This window comes from Phymastichus coffea, unplaced genomic scaffold (genome assembly GCF_024137745.1).
Source record: "Phymastichus coffea isolate CEN01 unplaced genomic scaffold, Cenicafe_Pcof_1.1 PCOF00021, whole genome shotgun sequence".
NCBI lineage: Eukaryota > Metazoa > Arthropoda > Insecta > Hymenoptera > Eulophidae > Phymastichus > Phymastichus coffea.
Window position 1 is genome coordinate 3,453,241 of NW_026706832.1, and position 18,374 is coordinate 3,471,614.

At 34.9% G+C, this 18,374-nt stretch overlaps 1 protein-coding gene across 1 annotated transcript; it reads right to left on the bottom strand.

The window, feature by feature from the left end:
- Nucleotides 1-16,095: 16,095 nt before the first annotated feature.
- Nucleotides 16,096-17,931, bottom strand: LOC131675442 (uncharacterized). The gene is made up of 3 exons (XM_058954423.1): nucleotides 17,795-17,931; nucleotides 17,535-17,693; nucleotides 16,096-17,446 (listed from the first exon to the last, which is right to left on the bottom strand). Exons 1-3 carry the CDS (start codon nucleotides 17,929-17,931, stop codon nucleotides 16,096-16,098), a joined length of 1,647 nt encoding a protein of 548 aa, XP_058810406.1.
- Nucleotides 17,932-18,374: the final 443 nt, after the last annotated feature.

An 18,374-nucleotide genomic window follows, 5' to 3' on the forward strand; every position in this document is an offset into this window, starting at 1 on the left:
ACTTATAATTTCCTATTATACTGAATTTTTTCCACATAATATTTTATAGTGTTCGATTGAAACGTTCATAAATTGATGCTTTAAGATTGCTATAAGTAGAATAAAGGTTTATTTTATATTTTTTCATTAAACTTTGAAAATTTGTATTGTAGAACTCTTTGCCTCTATCTACTTGGAGATTTTTAGGAATGCGTCCCTTTTTTAATGCAGACACCATTGCGTTAGTGACATCTGTAGCAGTCTTCTGTTTTACTGGAACTCCCCAATCAAATTTCGAGAACGTATCTATAATAGTTAATAGATAGCGAAAACCTTTATTCTCTCTAGAATAGCTTTGCATCTCAACAAGATCAGCTTGCCACGTCTCATCTATTCCGCGTATATCGACTTTTCGACGAGGATAATTTCGACGTGCTGGTTTATGTAACTCATCCACCACTCTTTGATGTTTCATTATTTCAATCTATTTGTTATAATTGAATGAATGAAAAGTCAGACGGCTTAATCCTTATTTCTTTCTCTTTATTATCATTATTATTATTTGTTTGTAAATATTAAATCGCTTCTCCATACGACCGTAATTGTATTTTTATTATATTTAAAAATTTTTTGAAATTATTTATTGTAGTTGTAAGCGTAGCGACGTTAGCTTCACTAGTTTTTTGCAACGTTCGTAAGTTTACAGCATCGTTACTCTCCTGAGGATCGGCTATATAAGAAATTCTTTTGTCATTCTAGTCGTATTGTCCGTCTTTAGTAATATTATACCCTATACCAGGAGGACCTTGATTACCCTCCTTTTTTTTCAATATACGTCCAAACAAATAAACACTCATTTTATTACTGAGGAATATTTAGGATTCTCTTAATATATATAGCCAGCTTCACGTAATTCTTCAATGATTGAATGAATTTCATTAATATGATTAGGATTACCAGCGGTTTGTTCGGCGATAAGCAATCTCAATCGATCAAAGAGCTCATTTGGATCATCCCAATATAAATAATCAAATAATGTTCCTTTTCTAGCTATTTTATAGTTAGGAGAAAGACCTCTTCCATCAATAGTCAATTTTCGCTTCTTAGTACTACCAGTTAAAGATAAATTTGGACCAATATACTTTTTGAATTTATTTACACGCTTATTGCGATATTCTCCATTTGTTTCATATCTCTTACGATGAGCGTTAGTGATTTCAAGAATTTTTATATAATTTTCAATATCCGATGAACTGATGAATTTAGAATTAGGTTCTTTACGAAAGAGAAGTTCCATTAATCCAGGCGTCTTGCTGAATGCTTTATCATTCACAGTCACATTATCGTTTTGGAAAGAAATCGGAGAATTACCTATGACATATGTATTTTCATGCAAGCGAACGACAAATGTCTTGACTAAATTACTTTTCTGTTGCGGTTCATTCAATAGTCGAATATAGTTTCCTACAATCGAGTCATCCAATAGCTGTTTTTGTTGTTTTGTAGTTATATTTGAACTAACATTGTCTAAATTTATTGCAGTTCTATCAAGTGTTGATTCACTAGTCTTACTAAATTCGTATTTATCACCATCATCAGTAGCATCAGCAATAGACATAGCGGATTCAAATGTAAAATCAAGCGGATGTAATGTTGAATTTAAGTCATTAACAGTACTATTGAAATATCGAGATTTATAGGGAGTGTCAGCTGTTGTTTTTGACTTGAAAACTTTATCGAACGTAATTTTCTTCTCCTTGTTCGTTTCATGTTTAGTATTATCGTTAGTTTTGTCAATAGCTACCTCCACAAGTTTCTTCAATGGATCAACCATAGGTTCAAAAGTTTCATTCAATGTATTTTCTAAATCAGCTTTGTCACGTTTTATTAGTTGATACTTACGTCTGATGGTATCACGAGCCTCAGATAATTGCTAGAGCATCTTATTTTCTTTTTCAAAATTAGCCATGTTGATGCTTGTAATTTCTGAAGTTAAATAATCCTCATTCATTCACTTGGCTATATTTATAGTCAAAGAATCAAATCCTTTTCTATACCGTCCATGATTGATTGGTTTATCTCTATCAATAACTATAAATCCATGATTATCGTCTCTCCAATATCTTGAACAAATTGCTTTAAACTTCTCACAAGTCATATCTGAGTTAACATGATCGTTGTAAATATGTTTAATATTCACGTCATCTTGTCGAAACAAAACTAGTAAGTTCACATTATCTCGAATGAGATGCTTCGGTATGCGAGCGTATGATTGACAGAGATAGAAACTATCTACTTTTTTATGTCTTCCTATACAGAAGAATGCTCTCATATTGTCCTGTTTTTCAGTGGCTATATCGTCAAAAATCATGATGGAATTTGGATTAGCTTCATCCGGTGAAACAACTGCCTCATACTCGCTGAATGCATAATACTGTATGCCATCAATCGGTTCCAATAAATCTTTTAAAAACTTATACTTTGGTTGATTGAGGGACTTTGAATAAACATAAATGTTTTCAAATCTAAGTCCATTAGGATGTGTGATTAGTGTTAGCAAACAGTTATTTTTCACACAGTTACTAGGACCACAGAAAACTGCTCGTATACTGTCAGGCAGTAGTTCACCATGTCTTTTTTCTCGTTTTTCCGTCTTAACCACATTATCAAAATTTATGACTTGCAACTTAAGTGGTTGGTCTTTGAAGTCCATATTGTTTTCTAATCACCGATCGAACGACGAATGAGACTACTAACTATAAAAAGACTGTTTATATATTTTTTAGTTTCATTAAGACTTTGTCTTCTGATTAGGTATGATCATTTGTTACAAAAGAAAGACTGCTGGTGCTGGCTTAGTGAATAAGATCATTAATAACTTACCATTCGAAGCTCATTTGCCTGGTTATCAGTATTGCGGGCCGGGAACTAAATTGAAAAAACGACTTGCTTGTGGTGATCCTGGAAAAAATCCGCTAGACGCTGCTTGTAAAGATCACGATATTGCTTATTCTCAAAATCGAGAGAACATTGAGGCGAAAAACGAAGCCGACAAAATTCTAGATAAACAAGCCTGGGATAGAGGGCAGCGAAAGATAGTAGTTTTGGTGAGAAAGTTGCTGCGTTTGCTGTAGCCAACATAATGAAAGTTAAAAGTAAACTTGGTATGGGTGTTAAAATTTTAAAACGAGGAAAGAAACGAGGTAACGGATTAAAAAATCGCCAACAACAACGACAACGACGAAAGACACATGTAAAAAGAAAAAATCTATCAATTACATTAAAAAAAATTATTAACGCTGCCTCGAGAAGTGTTGTACCTAGTAATAAACTACTCTTTGTCATTCGTTCGGCTATAAAAGGCGCTAAAGAAGCTGTCAAGAAGACTGGAGGAAGAAGAAAAATAAATATTCCTCGTATTCTACCAATTTCTAGTAACGTGGGTGGAGCTCTTCCTTTTTTAATTCCATTATTTGCCCATTTGAGCGCCACTGGAGCTTTAGCTGGAGGAGCTGCTTCAATAGCAAAAGCCGTTAACAGTTCTAAGGCCGCTCAAAATTAATTGAAAGAAGCTCATAGACACAATAAATCTATGGAAGCTATTGCTATTGGTAAAGGACTTTATTTGAAACCACATCGTAAAGGTTATGGTCTTCATCTGAAACCGTATTCAAGTGGAAAAGGTTTTAAAAAAAAAAGCTCGAAATAACTTTACCTAATCGAGCACTGACAGATCATGATATAAGAAAATATGCTAAAATACTAAAAATTGCAAATTTTCGAGGTGTTTTTATGCGTGATGCTTTACCGACCGATGGACCTCGATATCAAGAGACAGCTATTGTAAATTTGGATAATAAACGGGGGCCAGGTACTCATTGGGTAGCATATAAAAAGAAAGACGATGAGGTTATGTATTTTGATAGTTTTGGTAATCTACAGCCGCCTATAGTTCTATTACTTTATCTGAAAGTTAATAGAATCATGTATAATTATATTAGATATCAAGATTTTAATACATATAATCGCGGCCATCTTTGTCTCAAATTTCTTTTAAACAAACTATAGAAAAGACAACTAGTATAAAAAATACTCATTCGACAAATGACTGTCATTTGATATGAATCTGTCATGGAGAATACACTGACATTGAGCCTCTCGGCAACATCATCCGTACTCGAATCATATTATTTTCCACTGATCGAATAGATAGCAAACAAAAAATACGTTCTTGATCTAGTTGAGCTATTGACAATTAATTCAATACCAAACATTGACGTTGGTTATAATAAATTTTACATTGAAGGTCAAGAAGCTATCACTTTACCGACTGATAGCTACGAAATAGAAGATATTGAAAGCTTTCTCATGGACGCATTAGCACCTAAAGGTATATCGTTTAGCCTAAAACCAAATAATAATACTTTACGTAGTGTCATTCAGTGCAGTCAAAAAATACATTTTGAACCAGAAGATTCTATTGGATCAATTTTAGGCTTCACTAAACGCACGCTCGTTGAAAACGAAACACATAGTTCTGAATTACCCGTCACTATATTCAATGTCAATGCTTTACGTGTAGAGTGTAATATTACTACAGGCTCTTACATAAACGATCGCAAAGTACATACTATACATGAATTTTTCCCAGCAGTCCTACCTGGATAAAAGATTATAGAAGTTCCCTCTCACGTCATTTACCTTCCAGTCGCTGTGAGGAGCATTGATCATTTTCGAATTCGTATAGTTGATCAAGACGGAAACCTAGTTAACTTTCGAGGAGAAGTCATCACAGTGCGAGTACATATAAAGACCATATCTTAGTAATGGGTTTTATTTACAATATAAAAAATCGCAAAAGCGAAACGTTTTACTTTTCGCATAGGGCCCTCGTTCTGACATTCCTTTTATCATTATATTTTTTATTGATGAAACATGTATTTGTTCAATGTTATTTCATTTTCTCAGGATTTATTTTTTTACTTGTTGGAATGCATGTTGAATTTCGATAAATTATAATTTATTATGTATACAATGTTAAGGTAAAATTTGCATATATACAATCAATTTTGTATAATAACGTTTTTTTCATTCATTGTACATGTAAAAATCTCAAAGAGAAATGTTAAAATAATAATATTGAAGTAAAATTTAGGGTATCGATATATTTTTAATTATATTATAACTAATTTTCATATCAAGAAACATTATAGGCTATAGAATAATAAAAAAATAAATATAAGCTTGCATATATTTTGACGATCAGATTTGATTTTTTATTATATTTTTGACTGTTTTTTTTTCCTTATATTGTAATGGTGTGAAAATGGTATGTAATACATCTAAATATTATACGGTAACAAATCTAAACAATTCATAACTCAATAGTTACTATAGTCTAACTTACTATAATAAAGATAATATGTAAATTTTTATTTTACAGTATTTATCTTTAACTATTATATCCTATACTTTTATGTTTTGTTTTTTTCCAATCCCACAAATAGAAAGAGCTTCCCTTTTTTTTCGGTGATCGACATTTATTGAGGTATATTTGCCATTTGATTATAAACATTAAATTAGAAATTAAGGAGGTTTTAGTTAAATATTGTTATCATTTATAATGACTGTACAAAATATTAATATAAATAATAATAATGGTAGCAGCTTAGAAATTATTTTTCAAATTTACTTGAAAAAAAATAGTAGTATAAATAATAATAACGATAGTAGCTCTCAAATTATTTCTTAAATTTACTTGAAAAATTCCCTTACATTTTAATTTAATGGATCAACTATCCTCACATTCTATATGATGAAACAATATACTTTCTTTACCACTGAATTGATATGAATTAATAAAATTATAAGTACATTCTGATTACTTTTTGTAATTAGAACCTTGAGAATATGGAAAATTTCTCAAATTAATATGCAGTCAAAGATTTTAATATGAAAATAATTTTAAACATGAGTTATTATGATTTGCCATTTGATTATAAACATTAAAACATTAATTAAGAAATTAAGTGAGTTTTAGTTAAATATTGTTATCATTTATAATGACCGTACAAAATAGTAGTATAAATAATAAAAAATGGTAGCAACTTACAAATTATTTTTCAAATTTACTTGAAAAAAAATAGTAGTATAATTAATAATAACGATAGCAGCTCACAATTGATTTTTTAAATTTACTTGAAAAATTCCCTTTTATTTAATGGATCAACTATCCTCACATTCTATATGATGAAACAATATACTTTCTTTACCATTGAATTGATATGAACTAATAAAATTATAAGTACAATCAGATTACTTTTTGTTATTAGTACCTTGAGAATATGGACAATTTCTTATACTAATATGCAGTCAATGATTTAATATGAAAAAAAAATGAGTTATTTGCCATGTTTGCGATGAACATTATTTATTTGATACTATTAATATTTTTCAAACTACTTGTTTTTTGTATTAATTAGAATCATAGTAATATACAATTTTTCAAAGTAATATGAAGTGATATGAATTGATGGAATATCCGTAGTTTGAATTTTTTATTTCCAATCATATGGACTCTTTTTGTGAAATAATATTAAGAATTAATGTGCTAATTCAATAATATGATTTTATATATACAATAAAATTCTGAATTTATGTATATATAAAATGGAATACAGTTGAAAGCTTAAAATGTAAGAAATATATAAAGTTATGATAATCTAGATATATAAAACCAAGATATTGTCCAGTAGAGTAGCAAATTTAGTGAAATTGGGGTAGTCCGTACGGACGGAACATATTTCCAGGATGGCTGGATACGTATACCCTGTGGGAAAAGTCTTGGTTTAACAAGTCAAACTGAATTCCTAATTATACGGAACCACTTTTCTGAGATCAAATTCAATAGGCCCTCTCTATATGACTGGGCAGTGAACGAGGGCCCAAAAACGGCTGAGGCTATATTAAAAGACAAAAATGTCGAACAGCAACCAGTCAACAGCGAGCTATCAGACCGCTCACACCTCAGAATATTCAATTCCTGAAAAGCTTGAGACTAGAAGTCGTCTAAAATCGTGGAAGAAAATATTGTGCATATTAGTGTGTTGTATAAAACAACAACAACAATATGGAGGGAATTCTAGACATTCATTCAGCTGTCGCTTTCGATGAGTCTATAGCTCATTATGAAGTTCATGCGCATCAGCCTTATTCATTATCATATTTTAATAATAGCGATGAAATTCATATAGCAATTAAACATCAAGATTTATCTCTGCTTCCATCGCGCAGTATGATTCATATTTGTGGTAGGTTAACCAAGCCGGATGGTACTACGCCAGTGGAGAACACTTTATTAGTCTACAACGCCCTCTGTCATTTTTTCGAGGAAATACGATATGAAATAAATGCTATTGAAGTTGATAAAGCGAAAAATGTAGGCTTAACGAGTCTCATGACAAATTGGATTTCACTCAATCCATGTCAGAGCTCTATCGCTGAAAATGCCGGTTGGAATGGTGATAACAATGAAGTTTTAATATGTAATACTCTAGGTTTTTTTGATGTTACTTGCAACGATTGCCGAAAATCGTTTGGACTCGCGTGAGCTACTAAGCGTGGCTGAGCGTAACAGCCTCGATCGGTTTGAGTTAGAGAGAGATAGAGGGCGCGTAAGGGGCAATGACCGGGAGGGGAGAGTTAGATAGCCAGTATGACTGTGTCATTCAGTCCGGCTACATCGTAGTTAACGAGTCAGAGGCAACGACGTGTTCTATTGTTTCTGAGTGAGATCCAGGGAGTTGTGTACATTGTTAGTGAGTGTGGAGGTGGGTGTGCACACTGCGCAACGTGTGCATCAACAACTGTCAATAACAATCGGTACGGTGGAACGAGTGCACACTGCACAACGTGTGTGGCTCCGGCACCGGTAATAACAGCTGCGAGTGGAGTGCCGAGTGTGCACATTGCTGAACGTGTGCGGCCTCGGCAGCAGCGAGCTCAACCTCGGCAGCGGAGCAGCAGTCGCAGAGGCAGTTCATCGTCAGTTAATTTAATCGGATACGGTTGGCCACCATATCCTCGTAGATTTAGCGGTAGGTGCACAGCATTTTTTAATCGCGTCTAGCGTGTGATCCCGCGCAGTTTGCGCGGTGGATTTATAGTCAGCGAGCGTGCGATTAGTCCGCGACGTCTGCGGGATATACTCTCTCTCTCCCCGTTCGAATTACTGTGTCGGAATAGCGTGCGAAAGTCTCTCGGCAAATCCCTCCCTTATATACGTTTGGAGTAAATAAATTGGTTAGAGATCAATACGAAACACTCTCATTATTTTATCTTCCCTTTGTTCGACAACGGTGTTATTGTTTACGTTTGATTCGAACGCACCGGTAGTACAGCACGAATCACGAAAGCAACAGGAGAAGCTGCCCGCCAACCGAGTTGTCAGCAGTGGCTGACGGAGCGCTGGTGAGCTAGCGCAGCAGGGCCCCTTGCGGAGAGATCGCGAACCCAGGTTAGATCGGTAAGAGGACTCGGCGCAGGCGCACACCGGGACAAGGTGAGCAAGTGTGCTAGAAACACACAGTTAACAGTGCACCGTCTGGCTGTATTAAGGATTATTATTACCCGGGGTTTGCGGCTAGGAGGCAGCCTGTTACATACTATACATCTCAGTATGTTGATGGGCTTTGCTGAAGATTATGGGAAAATTGTAGTCAATGTCAAGCATGAACTTATTCTCACAAGATCAAGAGATGATTTGAATGCTATTTTGTCTGCTCCAATAGGGAATCCTGCTGCTTCAGAAAAAACAAAAATTACTTTAACTAAGGTTGAATGGTTGATGCCATATGTGATGGTTGCAGACAAAGAAAAAATCAAATTACTCAATCAGATCGGACGAGATCGTGCAATTACAATGAGTTATCGTACTTGGGAAATGTATGAGTATCCAAAATTACCACGTACATCAAAGCATGTTTGGAGTGTTAAGACTTCCAATCAATTGGAAAAGCCTCGCTTTGTTATTTTAGCTTATCAAACTAAACGTAAAAGTTCGGCGAGTGTTAATTTTCAAAACGCTTATTATGGTAAAGAAGACGAGCCGTTACTCAATAAAAAAGATTTCATTAATAAAGTGCCGATCATAGTTATAGACTGCTCCAAACAAAATGAAACATTAAAAAGCGCGCCAGTTGATGTTCGCCTAGAATTTGAAACTCGGACTGATTTTCCTGAAGATACTGCGGCCTACTGCTTCATATTACACGATCGTATTGTACAATACGAGATCCAATTAGTGGTGATGTTAAAAAATTAGTTTGAAATTAACAAGACATTATTTAATAAATGTATACAATGCTTTTCAATAAAAAAGAAAATAAAATATATATATTGTTGGAATTTAATAAAAACTACCTATAATCATACTATATAGTGACTATGACGCCCTATACTTTCGAATGGTGAGGTATGGTGACTATGACGCCCTCTACTTTCGAATAGTGAGGTATAGGCTTTATATAGAACAAACACGTGCCTCTACTCTCTGCGTGCTCGTGGTAGGTAAAATCATGCTTCTGCTGCTGCTGCTGGTGGTAGCGATGACTGCCGGTGGAAGGGCATTTTCGATGCTACTCATGGGATGTCTATCCATAGCATCAGTAGCAACATTCATCTAAAAAATAATATTCATTTTTTTAAATTTAGTTATTATAATAATAAATAATAAATAATAAATAATAATAAATAATAATAAATAATAAATAATAAATAATAATAATAAATAATAAATATAATAATAATAATAAATAATCTTACCTTAAGAAATTTCTTCTTTGGTGGAAGAGATATAAACACTGCTAACGGAACAGCGTTTACACATCTTTTTTTGTCTGCTTTTACGGCTGTTGTTTCGCTCGCAGCCCTTGCAGCCTTTTCGGCTGCAGACTTTGCAGCCCTCGCCGTCTTCTCGGCCACAGCTTTAGCAGCCCTTTCAGCCCTTTCAGCTGAATATTTTGCAGCCTTTGCTGTCCTTTCAGCCGCGGCCCTTTCAGCTGCAGCTTTTTCGGCTGCAGCTTTTTCGGCTGTAGCTCTTTCGGCCGCAGCTCTTTCGGTCGCAGCTCTTTCGACTGCAGCTGAAAAGAAAAAATAAATAGATTTGATATTATATAAAAAATTTATTATAAAAACTATCTTAAATAATTAATAGAATATATAGATAAAATACTTACATTAACCATGAAAATAATCATGGCATTTATTGTACTTATTATTTGTACACTATCCATTTTAATTTTTTTATAAAAAGCAAAGAATAGTTACTGAAAATATTAAATGCTTCGTCGATGTATACTTCTTGAGCACTACCGAACGATTGACTCCGGAAAAGATTTTCGGAAAAATCAGGATGATTCCTACTTTCCAAAAGAAACTCTAGTCAAATTGATAAAAATCTTTACAGGAAGAAGAACATTGATTTCGCTTTAGACGCTTAGCATGTTGGAGGATGTTAACGCAACTAAACAAGGCTAACTCAAAAACCTTATCTCTAAGGCAAAAAAAAAGCAATAACATGACTAACAGACAATTCGTCATTAAGATTACTCTATCTCCAATCACCTGCTGCGTACATACTTTCGAACGCATCTTCATTGAAAAAGGAACATCGAATGCGTTTTAACCCTCAGCATGAGGTAAAGCGTTATTGGAGAAAGTGCAAGCTGGTGTGGGTGGTCCTAAATTATATGTGGGCCTGAAAAAAGGATAGTACACGCTGCTAGAACGCATCTTCATTTAAAAAGGAACATCGGTTATACTTTAGACTCTTAGCAACGACTTCTACAGCAACCTACCTTAATAACCTCTGTAGGTGGGTGGGAGAGTGGGTGAATGGGGGGGGGGGGGCACTGTCGTAGGGCCCACTGACTTCTGTCTCAAGACATACGTATATACTTTATGCATTGGCGCCGCATATTTAATGCATAAGCTACATCGATTACCTTTTAGGTATTCAGCGGGACGTGTCAAAGGTACATCAAATGCCTTTTACACTCAGCATGGGGTCTGACCATAAATTAAAAGGTATCACTACCTTCACACCTTCATCGGGCGGCTCCTTTGTGTCCCAGAACATACACGTATCCTTATACATTGGCGGCATCCTTTGTCGGCTCCTTTGTGTCCCAGAACATACATTGCTTATCTACTGCATTTGATGTACCTTTGAAACCTCCCGCGGTTTGTGTGCCAGTGGCCGCGTTTTAAAGCGAGATCTCTTTGAATGGCAGACCTCGCAAGTGCCAACTGCTCCGCCTCAACGGGGTGACGCGGTGAACACCCAGAAGGGTGGCCAAAAGGCGGCTCTGGCTAAGCTTGCCAAGCAATAAAGGCCGTGGATGGCGACCACGATAAAAAGCTAACTTGAACGCGATGAGCCCCGTTTTGACCTAACGTCAGAGTTTTGAAAGATCTGACTTTGGGACGGAACGGGGTAAAAACAACCTTTCGAATGACGGATACCCACCAGCGTGAACGGGTTGGACCGAAACGCAATGGGGAGACATGCCCCGGCACGTCGAAGCGATGGACCTGTGAGTCGTGGGAGAAATCCCTTAATATAGGAACGCAGGGTGGGATGTATTTTGAACGCGAGCCCAGGAGGGGGGCTTAGTTGGTTGATCGTCTAAGGAATCTTCCTCTGGCTGTCCTGGCTGAGTCTCTCCTCTGACATCCCAATTTGGGTTGGCCTCTGCGGGGTAGTGGTACCAGGTCAAGCAAATCTCGTAAGATTTGTATGCTGCGTGCTTCCGACGCGGTAGACGTTGGGGCAACTAGAGTCCCGTCGCCCCCAAACCGAGGGTCAAGCCTTTAGTTCCGCTCTCCTTGAGCGTCGAACCGTGAAAAGATCGGTACTCCTCCCGAGGAGGTCGCCGCCTTAGATTAAAAAGGTTCCGACTCGCTGAGTCGCGCCAGGGATGTCGTAGCAAACTTGACTTCCGGATCCCCAATATATTTGAAAGCGAAGGGGTGAAAGACAGTGGGCTATGCCAACCTATTGGCGCCCAGAGAGAGGGGTGGTAATGTTTGATTACGCCGCGCCACCCTCAAAGCGGAAAAGTGTGGACGACACACATACACTAACTGTGTGCCAGTGGGCCCCTTCGACAGAGTAAGACCCCACGCTGAGTGTCTAAAACGCATTTGATGTACTCGTACCTTTGACACCTTTCGCTGAGTATCTAAAAGGTAATCGATGTACCTTTTGCAATGATGATGCGTCGCCAATGCATAAGGTATATGTGTATGTCCTGAGAGAGAGTGCCCACCCCCGCCACCATCACCACCACCACCCACCCACTTACTGAGGTTGTTAAGGTAGGATGCTGTAGAAGTTGGTAGGATGTTTGGTAAGCTATATGATGGTCTCTCTCATTCTCCTTCGATAGTAGGACGCTTAGTAAGCTTATGCTGGATGAGTTTGGGCCCTCGGAGAGGGGGTAGCGTCTCTAGCTTACTAGGCGCGTACGCCGTCTAGTGTGGATGCTGTTCTCTCTCTCCCTCTCTCTCTCTATATGTCTCTTTCTCTCTCTCTCTCTCTCTATATCTCTCTTTCTCTCTCTCTCTCTCTCTCTCTATCTCTCTTTCTCTCTCTCTCTACCTCGCTCTCCTTCGATAGTAGGGCGCATGGGTCCTTGGAGAGAGGGTAGCATATAGCTTGGTAAGCTACATGCTGCTCTCTCTCTCTCTCTCTCTCTCTCTCTCTCTCTCTCTCTAAGCAAGCGCTGTAGTAGTTTCATTAGATTTCGGGAACCTTTTGACCTCACAGTTAATTCTATTTGAATATTAATTAATAAAACTTATAGAATTTTCGTTTAATTATTAATTTATTGTTCATTCAACTATACATTAAATATGATACAGTCTGTCTATAATCTTTATTTTCAGTAGTTGACATCGCTATATTGAAATATAGAGTTGAATATTTATATGTAATATTATCAACTTCATCAATATCTTCTATTTCAGATTTTTTCCGTCTAACTTTTATCCATCAAAACAATCTTTGTGCATCTGTAACGGCGCATACAAAGTTAACTGGTTTATTGTAATAATATGTGCATATTGCTTCTAATGGGTAAGGTAATGCGCTCATTGGTGGATATCTCATCTCGCTTTCAAGTTCTAAAATTTTTCTAAAAAAGGAAAAAGTTTCTAATTAATAATGATTTTATTTTCTAACAAAAAATAAAAATAATTTTTATACTTACTTTTCGGGTAATATTTTTTGTAACCATTGTTTCTTTTTTAATCCTTTTACATAAATATTTCTAGAATTATCGTTTAGTTTATGATTATTTAGTACACGTACTAAATTTTTATATGGAATAATGCCGGATCTCTATAATAAACCATGATAACACGTTTCTGAGAAATGATTCACTTTTCGACACTTGAAAGGAAGTTGAAACCAATATGGTGGTTCGAAGAAAAATACAGTTGGAACAGTATCTACATCTAATAGTAAATATGCGAGTTCTTTACAAACAAAAGACTCGTTTAAACTTTGAAAGCCTTGAAAATCTATTACGAAATCCATTTGAAAAGATGCTGAAGTTAATATGAACTCTACTAGTTCCCAAAACCGTTATGAGAGTAGAGGCACGTGTTTGTTCTATATAAAGCCTATACCTCACTATTCGAAAGTAGAGGGCGTCATAGTCACCATACCTCACCATTCGAAAGTATAGGGCGTCATTCGCTATGGGATTACCTTGTGTCGCCCTCTGATGATTCAAACTAGCGTAACAGTTGGCTAAAATCAACTAAATTTGTGTATGTGATATACATAGTCTTAATAAACAGCAATGATTCGGATTAATTAAAAAATAGTATTCCTTTAAAGAGTTAATATTCCAATACGTAGATGCATGGTGGCTTATAATTGATAAAATTGACGGTAAGCAAGCATAAAAAAAGAGTTCTATTGCATGTTTAGAATCACTTTTGAAGTTAAGATTGAAATGATTATTGTAAAAATTACTAGTTGATGATTATTTAGAACCATGTCCGAATTACAAGAAAAAACTTTTAAAAAATCAATAATCATTTCGTGTACATGTGTATTAGTGAGTAACTAAATTCATATATTTGCAGGTTAATACATCTCATCAAAGTAATAAGATTATATAGGTTGACGCAATGAAAATTATTTTAAAAACGGAATTTGAGAAAGTAATTCATAATATTGAATTTCACCCTGAAGGAGAACCGAAAGGTGAAAAATTAGTACAATCTGGCCACGTCAGGGATATTCAAGAAACTAGAGAAGATGGAAAAAGCTGTTTAATAGAGGCACGAGTAATACGACAAACATCTGTGCTAAAGCCACCCTACTCCACAAAACTATTTGTACTATTTATATTTTATTTTATTGGTCATATTGGTATTCAAGACAATAATGGATATATTTGTTTTACACAGATAAGTGACCATCGTCAAGTTTTAGATTGTTCGTGTGACTGCTGCTACAATAAAAGTAAGAAATGCAAGCACATTGCAGCACTGATTTACGCAATAAATCATGAAGACAGCAGAACAAAGACTGATTATGAGCAACAGTGGGGTGCACCAACGGCTCAGCAGTTTGCAAAAAAAAAATATTCAAAGGGAAGATTCTTCGATGAGATGTTTCCACCTGATGATAGATACTCGCATGTGCAGCCCTATGGGATGGAAGTTTCAGAATTAGAAGATGGCTCATCGTTGAAAACACTGTTATTATCAAAAGCAAAGAGAAAACAATCTAATTTTAATGTTGATGACAACGAGATCCGTGATTTAATGGATTGCATTTTAACTAATGTTGATCAAATCGTCGAGAAAGAAGACTGTAAAGGAATGTTGGAAAATTTATTTTCAATTTGGAGTGATTATGGAATTGAAGGTGCTAATGAAATGCCAGTGAAAGAGCAACAAGAATTTTATCAAAAGACAATCGTTTTAACCAAAGAGGAAATAATTGAATTGTGTTATATAACAATGAAACAGTCTGATAGCCCTGAATGGTTTCAAGCTCGCAGGCTGAGAGTTTCGGCTAGCAAAAGTGCCCATAATATCAAATGTCGCCAGCTTAAGTCAATTGAAAAACTTGTTAATGAAATGTTATACCCTCAAAGTATAAGTAATACTGCTACTAAGTATGGTAAAAAAATGGAATCTACTGCTCGACTACAGTATGAACAAGAATATGATGTAAGTGTTAAACAAGTAGGAGTTATTGTTTGTCATAAGAATCCTTGGCTGTGTGCAAGTCTAGATGGAATTGTAGTGAAAGACTCACGTCCAGACAGAATAGTGGAAATCAAATGTCCATTGAGTTGTAAGGATTTACCAATTATTGATTATAATGCAAAAAAGTGCAATGTGCCATATCTCAAGTTAGAAAATAACAATGTACATTTGAAAACCAGTGCAATGATTTACACGCAGTGCCAAATCCAAATGTATGTTAAAACATACTGGTATGACTAAATGTCATTTATATGTATATTTTCCTGTTCAGAGTTGCACTATTTTAGTTCTTCGTGATAATTCATTTTTACAAAAAGTGCTACTCAAGTGTGAAACGTTATATTTTAAAAATTATTTACCTGCTTTGCATAAATTAATGAAACCTTCAGTAGTATTGAATGTTAAAAATCGAGCATTTACTGGTAAAGACATTAGTAATATTACTTAACTTTAATTTAACATTCATTGTGATGAGGTAACGAAAACCAAAAAATATGTTATAAGATAGCTCAAATAACCGTGAAACTAAGTTAAATTCTATTATAATCTTGCAAATATTTGTTTTAAATTACAGAGTGCTAATTTATGATTGAAATATAAAGAGATGTTACGTTTTATATAAATTAAATAAAAAAATTTTCAACATATTTTTATACTTTATTGCAAACCTTAAAATTTTTTTGTACATTGCTATATTGTACAATTTATTATTTTTTTAAAAGTAATTAATAATATTTAATAATAATAATTAATCAGTTCAAATCGAGTCCATTCAGTATTTACAATTTTTACTGCTTATGATTAATGATACAAGTCTTACAATTATGTGTTTTCCATAGAATCGTCTTTCATGATTGATGGTTGTAAATTCACCAAAACGCAAATAACGTGCACTATATCATCTATATATTTGAATAAATTGTGAGTTATTTTATTTAAAATTTGATAAGTTCGAATCCTTTGCATTATTCTTTCAACGTGAATACGGCACTTAGCAACAGTGTACGTCTCTGTAGTTTCTTCTTCACTAAATTCTGTCTTTTTTTCTAAAAAAGGCGGCATCACCACTAAAATTGAAGATCCACGCTCATCTATGACACTTTGAATTTGAGGAAAGCCTTCGTCAGCTAGCACTACATCTCCTTCTTCTAGCAGATCAATTAAATGTGATTCTACAGTGATTTGTGAATCACTCTTTCTGCCACCAGCTACTCTTGACTTAAAACTGATGAATCCTCCTGGGGTTATTCCAACAAGTAGTTTGCCTGTGAAAGCTTTTTTATAATGTGAATAAGTGAAAACACGATCATCTACACGAGGTGCAGTTTCAACTCGAAATTCTGTGCAGTCTATAATAACTCTAGTTTGGCCGTAATCTGTACGAAAACATTGTGGCATGGTGTTTTGCACATCAACTCTATCTGGCCAAAACACAGCATCTGCAGTTGACCTGGCTAAATACCGCACAGTAGAAAAGAAAATTTTTGAAATAGTCGTTCTATCCTTACAGAACAAAACACTCATTGCTGAAAAAGTCAAGCCTATCTTTAGTTTAACTAATGTCATAAACAATCTATCTTCTTTAGAAATGGGCCTGTTGCTCGCTTTAGGTACTTTTAATCTTTTTAATAAAAAATTGAAAGTTGCAAATGTCACACCAGCAAGATCTAAAAGCTGTTGTTTTTTTTTAATAGACTCAAACCCAGAGAAATATTTTGATTTAACCTCTTCACTTTCAATACTAGGTCCAATACATTTGTCTTCAAAAGTTTTGATTTTTGTGTTACATTCAAAATCCTTGAACTTCTTACGATTAGTAATTTTAACAGGGCCACAAATTTCAACTATATCTGTTTGTATTTCAGCCTCGCAAGTTATTGTGGATGATTGTGACGATGATTGCACATATGTAAATCTGTTGCATATAAATAACTTTGATGGTTCTTTGGAATCTATGAGTCGATAAGCTTCACATTCTTGATCACAAAATTTCTTTTCTACAACTTGTTCTATTTCTACACCACTATTTGATAGCTTTTCATTAATTTGATCCGTGTCCATATCCAAATTTGATACTTCTTTCTTCGTAGCCTGTTTTGTACATTTTCGAGAAGGATTTTTATGTAATTCTAACATCCTTTTTTTAATAATACGATTCGTATACCGCTTGTTTCTGAAATAAAATGTCAACTTTTCAACTGTAATCAAATGATTGAAATATATATATATATATACACACACACACACACACACACACATACCTGTTGATAGCAGTTGGTTGATTTATAATGGTTGATTTATATGTAGAGGTAAATATTGTTGGAATGTAGCTTGGGCTTAATTCCTCTTCTGCCTTTGCATTATTAATAAAATAGGCATTACATATTGCATCTCCATTTCTTGGGGTCCAAGATGATCCGCTAGAATTTGAAATAATAGTTGTCAATGAGATTTACTACAACGATAGCTGACGAAAGTAAGCGTCTGTGGTCTGCTTTCAAAGTAGGGTTATGTCACTTACTTTATTTTTCTCACCGCATCAATCCATTGCTCTGTTTGACTAACTTTATGCACTGACTTTGGAAACTTATAAAATTTGTATGGACCATATCTACCGTTATTATGACCATTATAAACACAACAAGTGTAATGGCTCATTTTGTTTATATCTTACAATGCAATTTTCAACGTTAAAGTATAGCCAACTCTGTTGTATCTTTTAGCCACCCGGCGCGCTATGCTAGTTTGATGTCCCCCTCCCTTTGTCGTCCCATAGCGAATAGTCACTATATAGTATGATTATAGGTAGTTTTTATTAAATTCCAACAATATATATATTTTATTTTCTTTTTTATTGAAAAGCATTTATTAAATAATGTCTTGTTAATTTCAAACTAATTTTTTAACATCACCACTAATTGGATCTCGTATTGTACAATACGATCGTGTAATATTAAGCAGTAGGCTGCAGTATCTTCAGGAAAATCAGTCCGAGTTTCAAATTCTAGGCGAACATCAACTGGCGCGCTTTTTAATGTTTCATTTTGTTTGGAGCAGTCTATAACTATGATCGGCACTTTATTAATGAAATCTTTTTTATT

Excerpts from the sequence above, each read along its gene's own strand:
- LOC131675442 (XM_058954423.1), bottom strand. The coding sequence starts at position 17,931 with ATGAGCCATTACACTTGTTGTGTTTATAATGGTCATAATAACGGTAGA. Across the intron at positions 17,694-17,794 it reads GATGCGGTGAGAAAAATAAA|CGGATCATCTTGGACCCCAA; the intron begins GTAAGTGACATA and ends TTCAAATTCTAG. Across the intron at positions 17,447-17,534 it reads CAACCAACTGCTATCAACAG|AAACAAGCGGTATACGAATC; the intron begins GTATGTGTGTGT and ends ATTTTATTTCAG.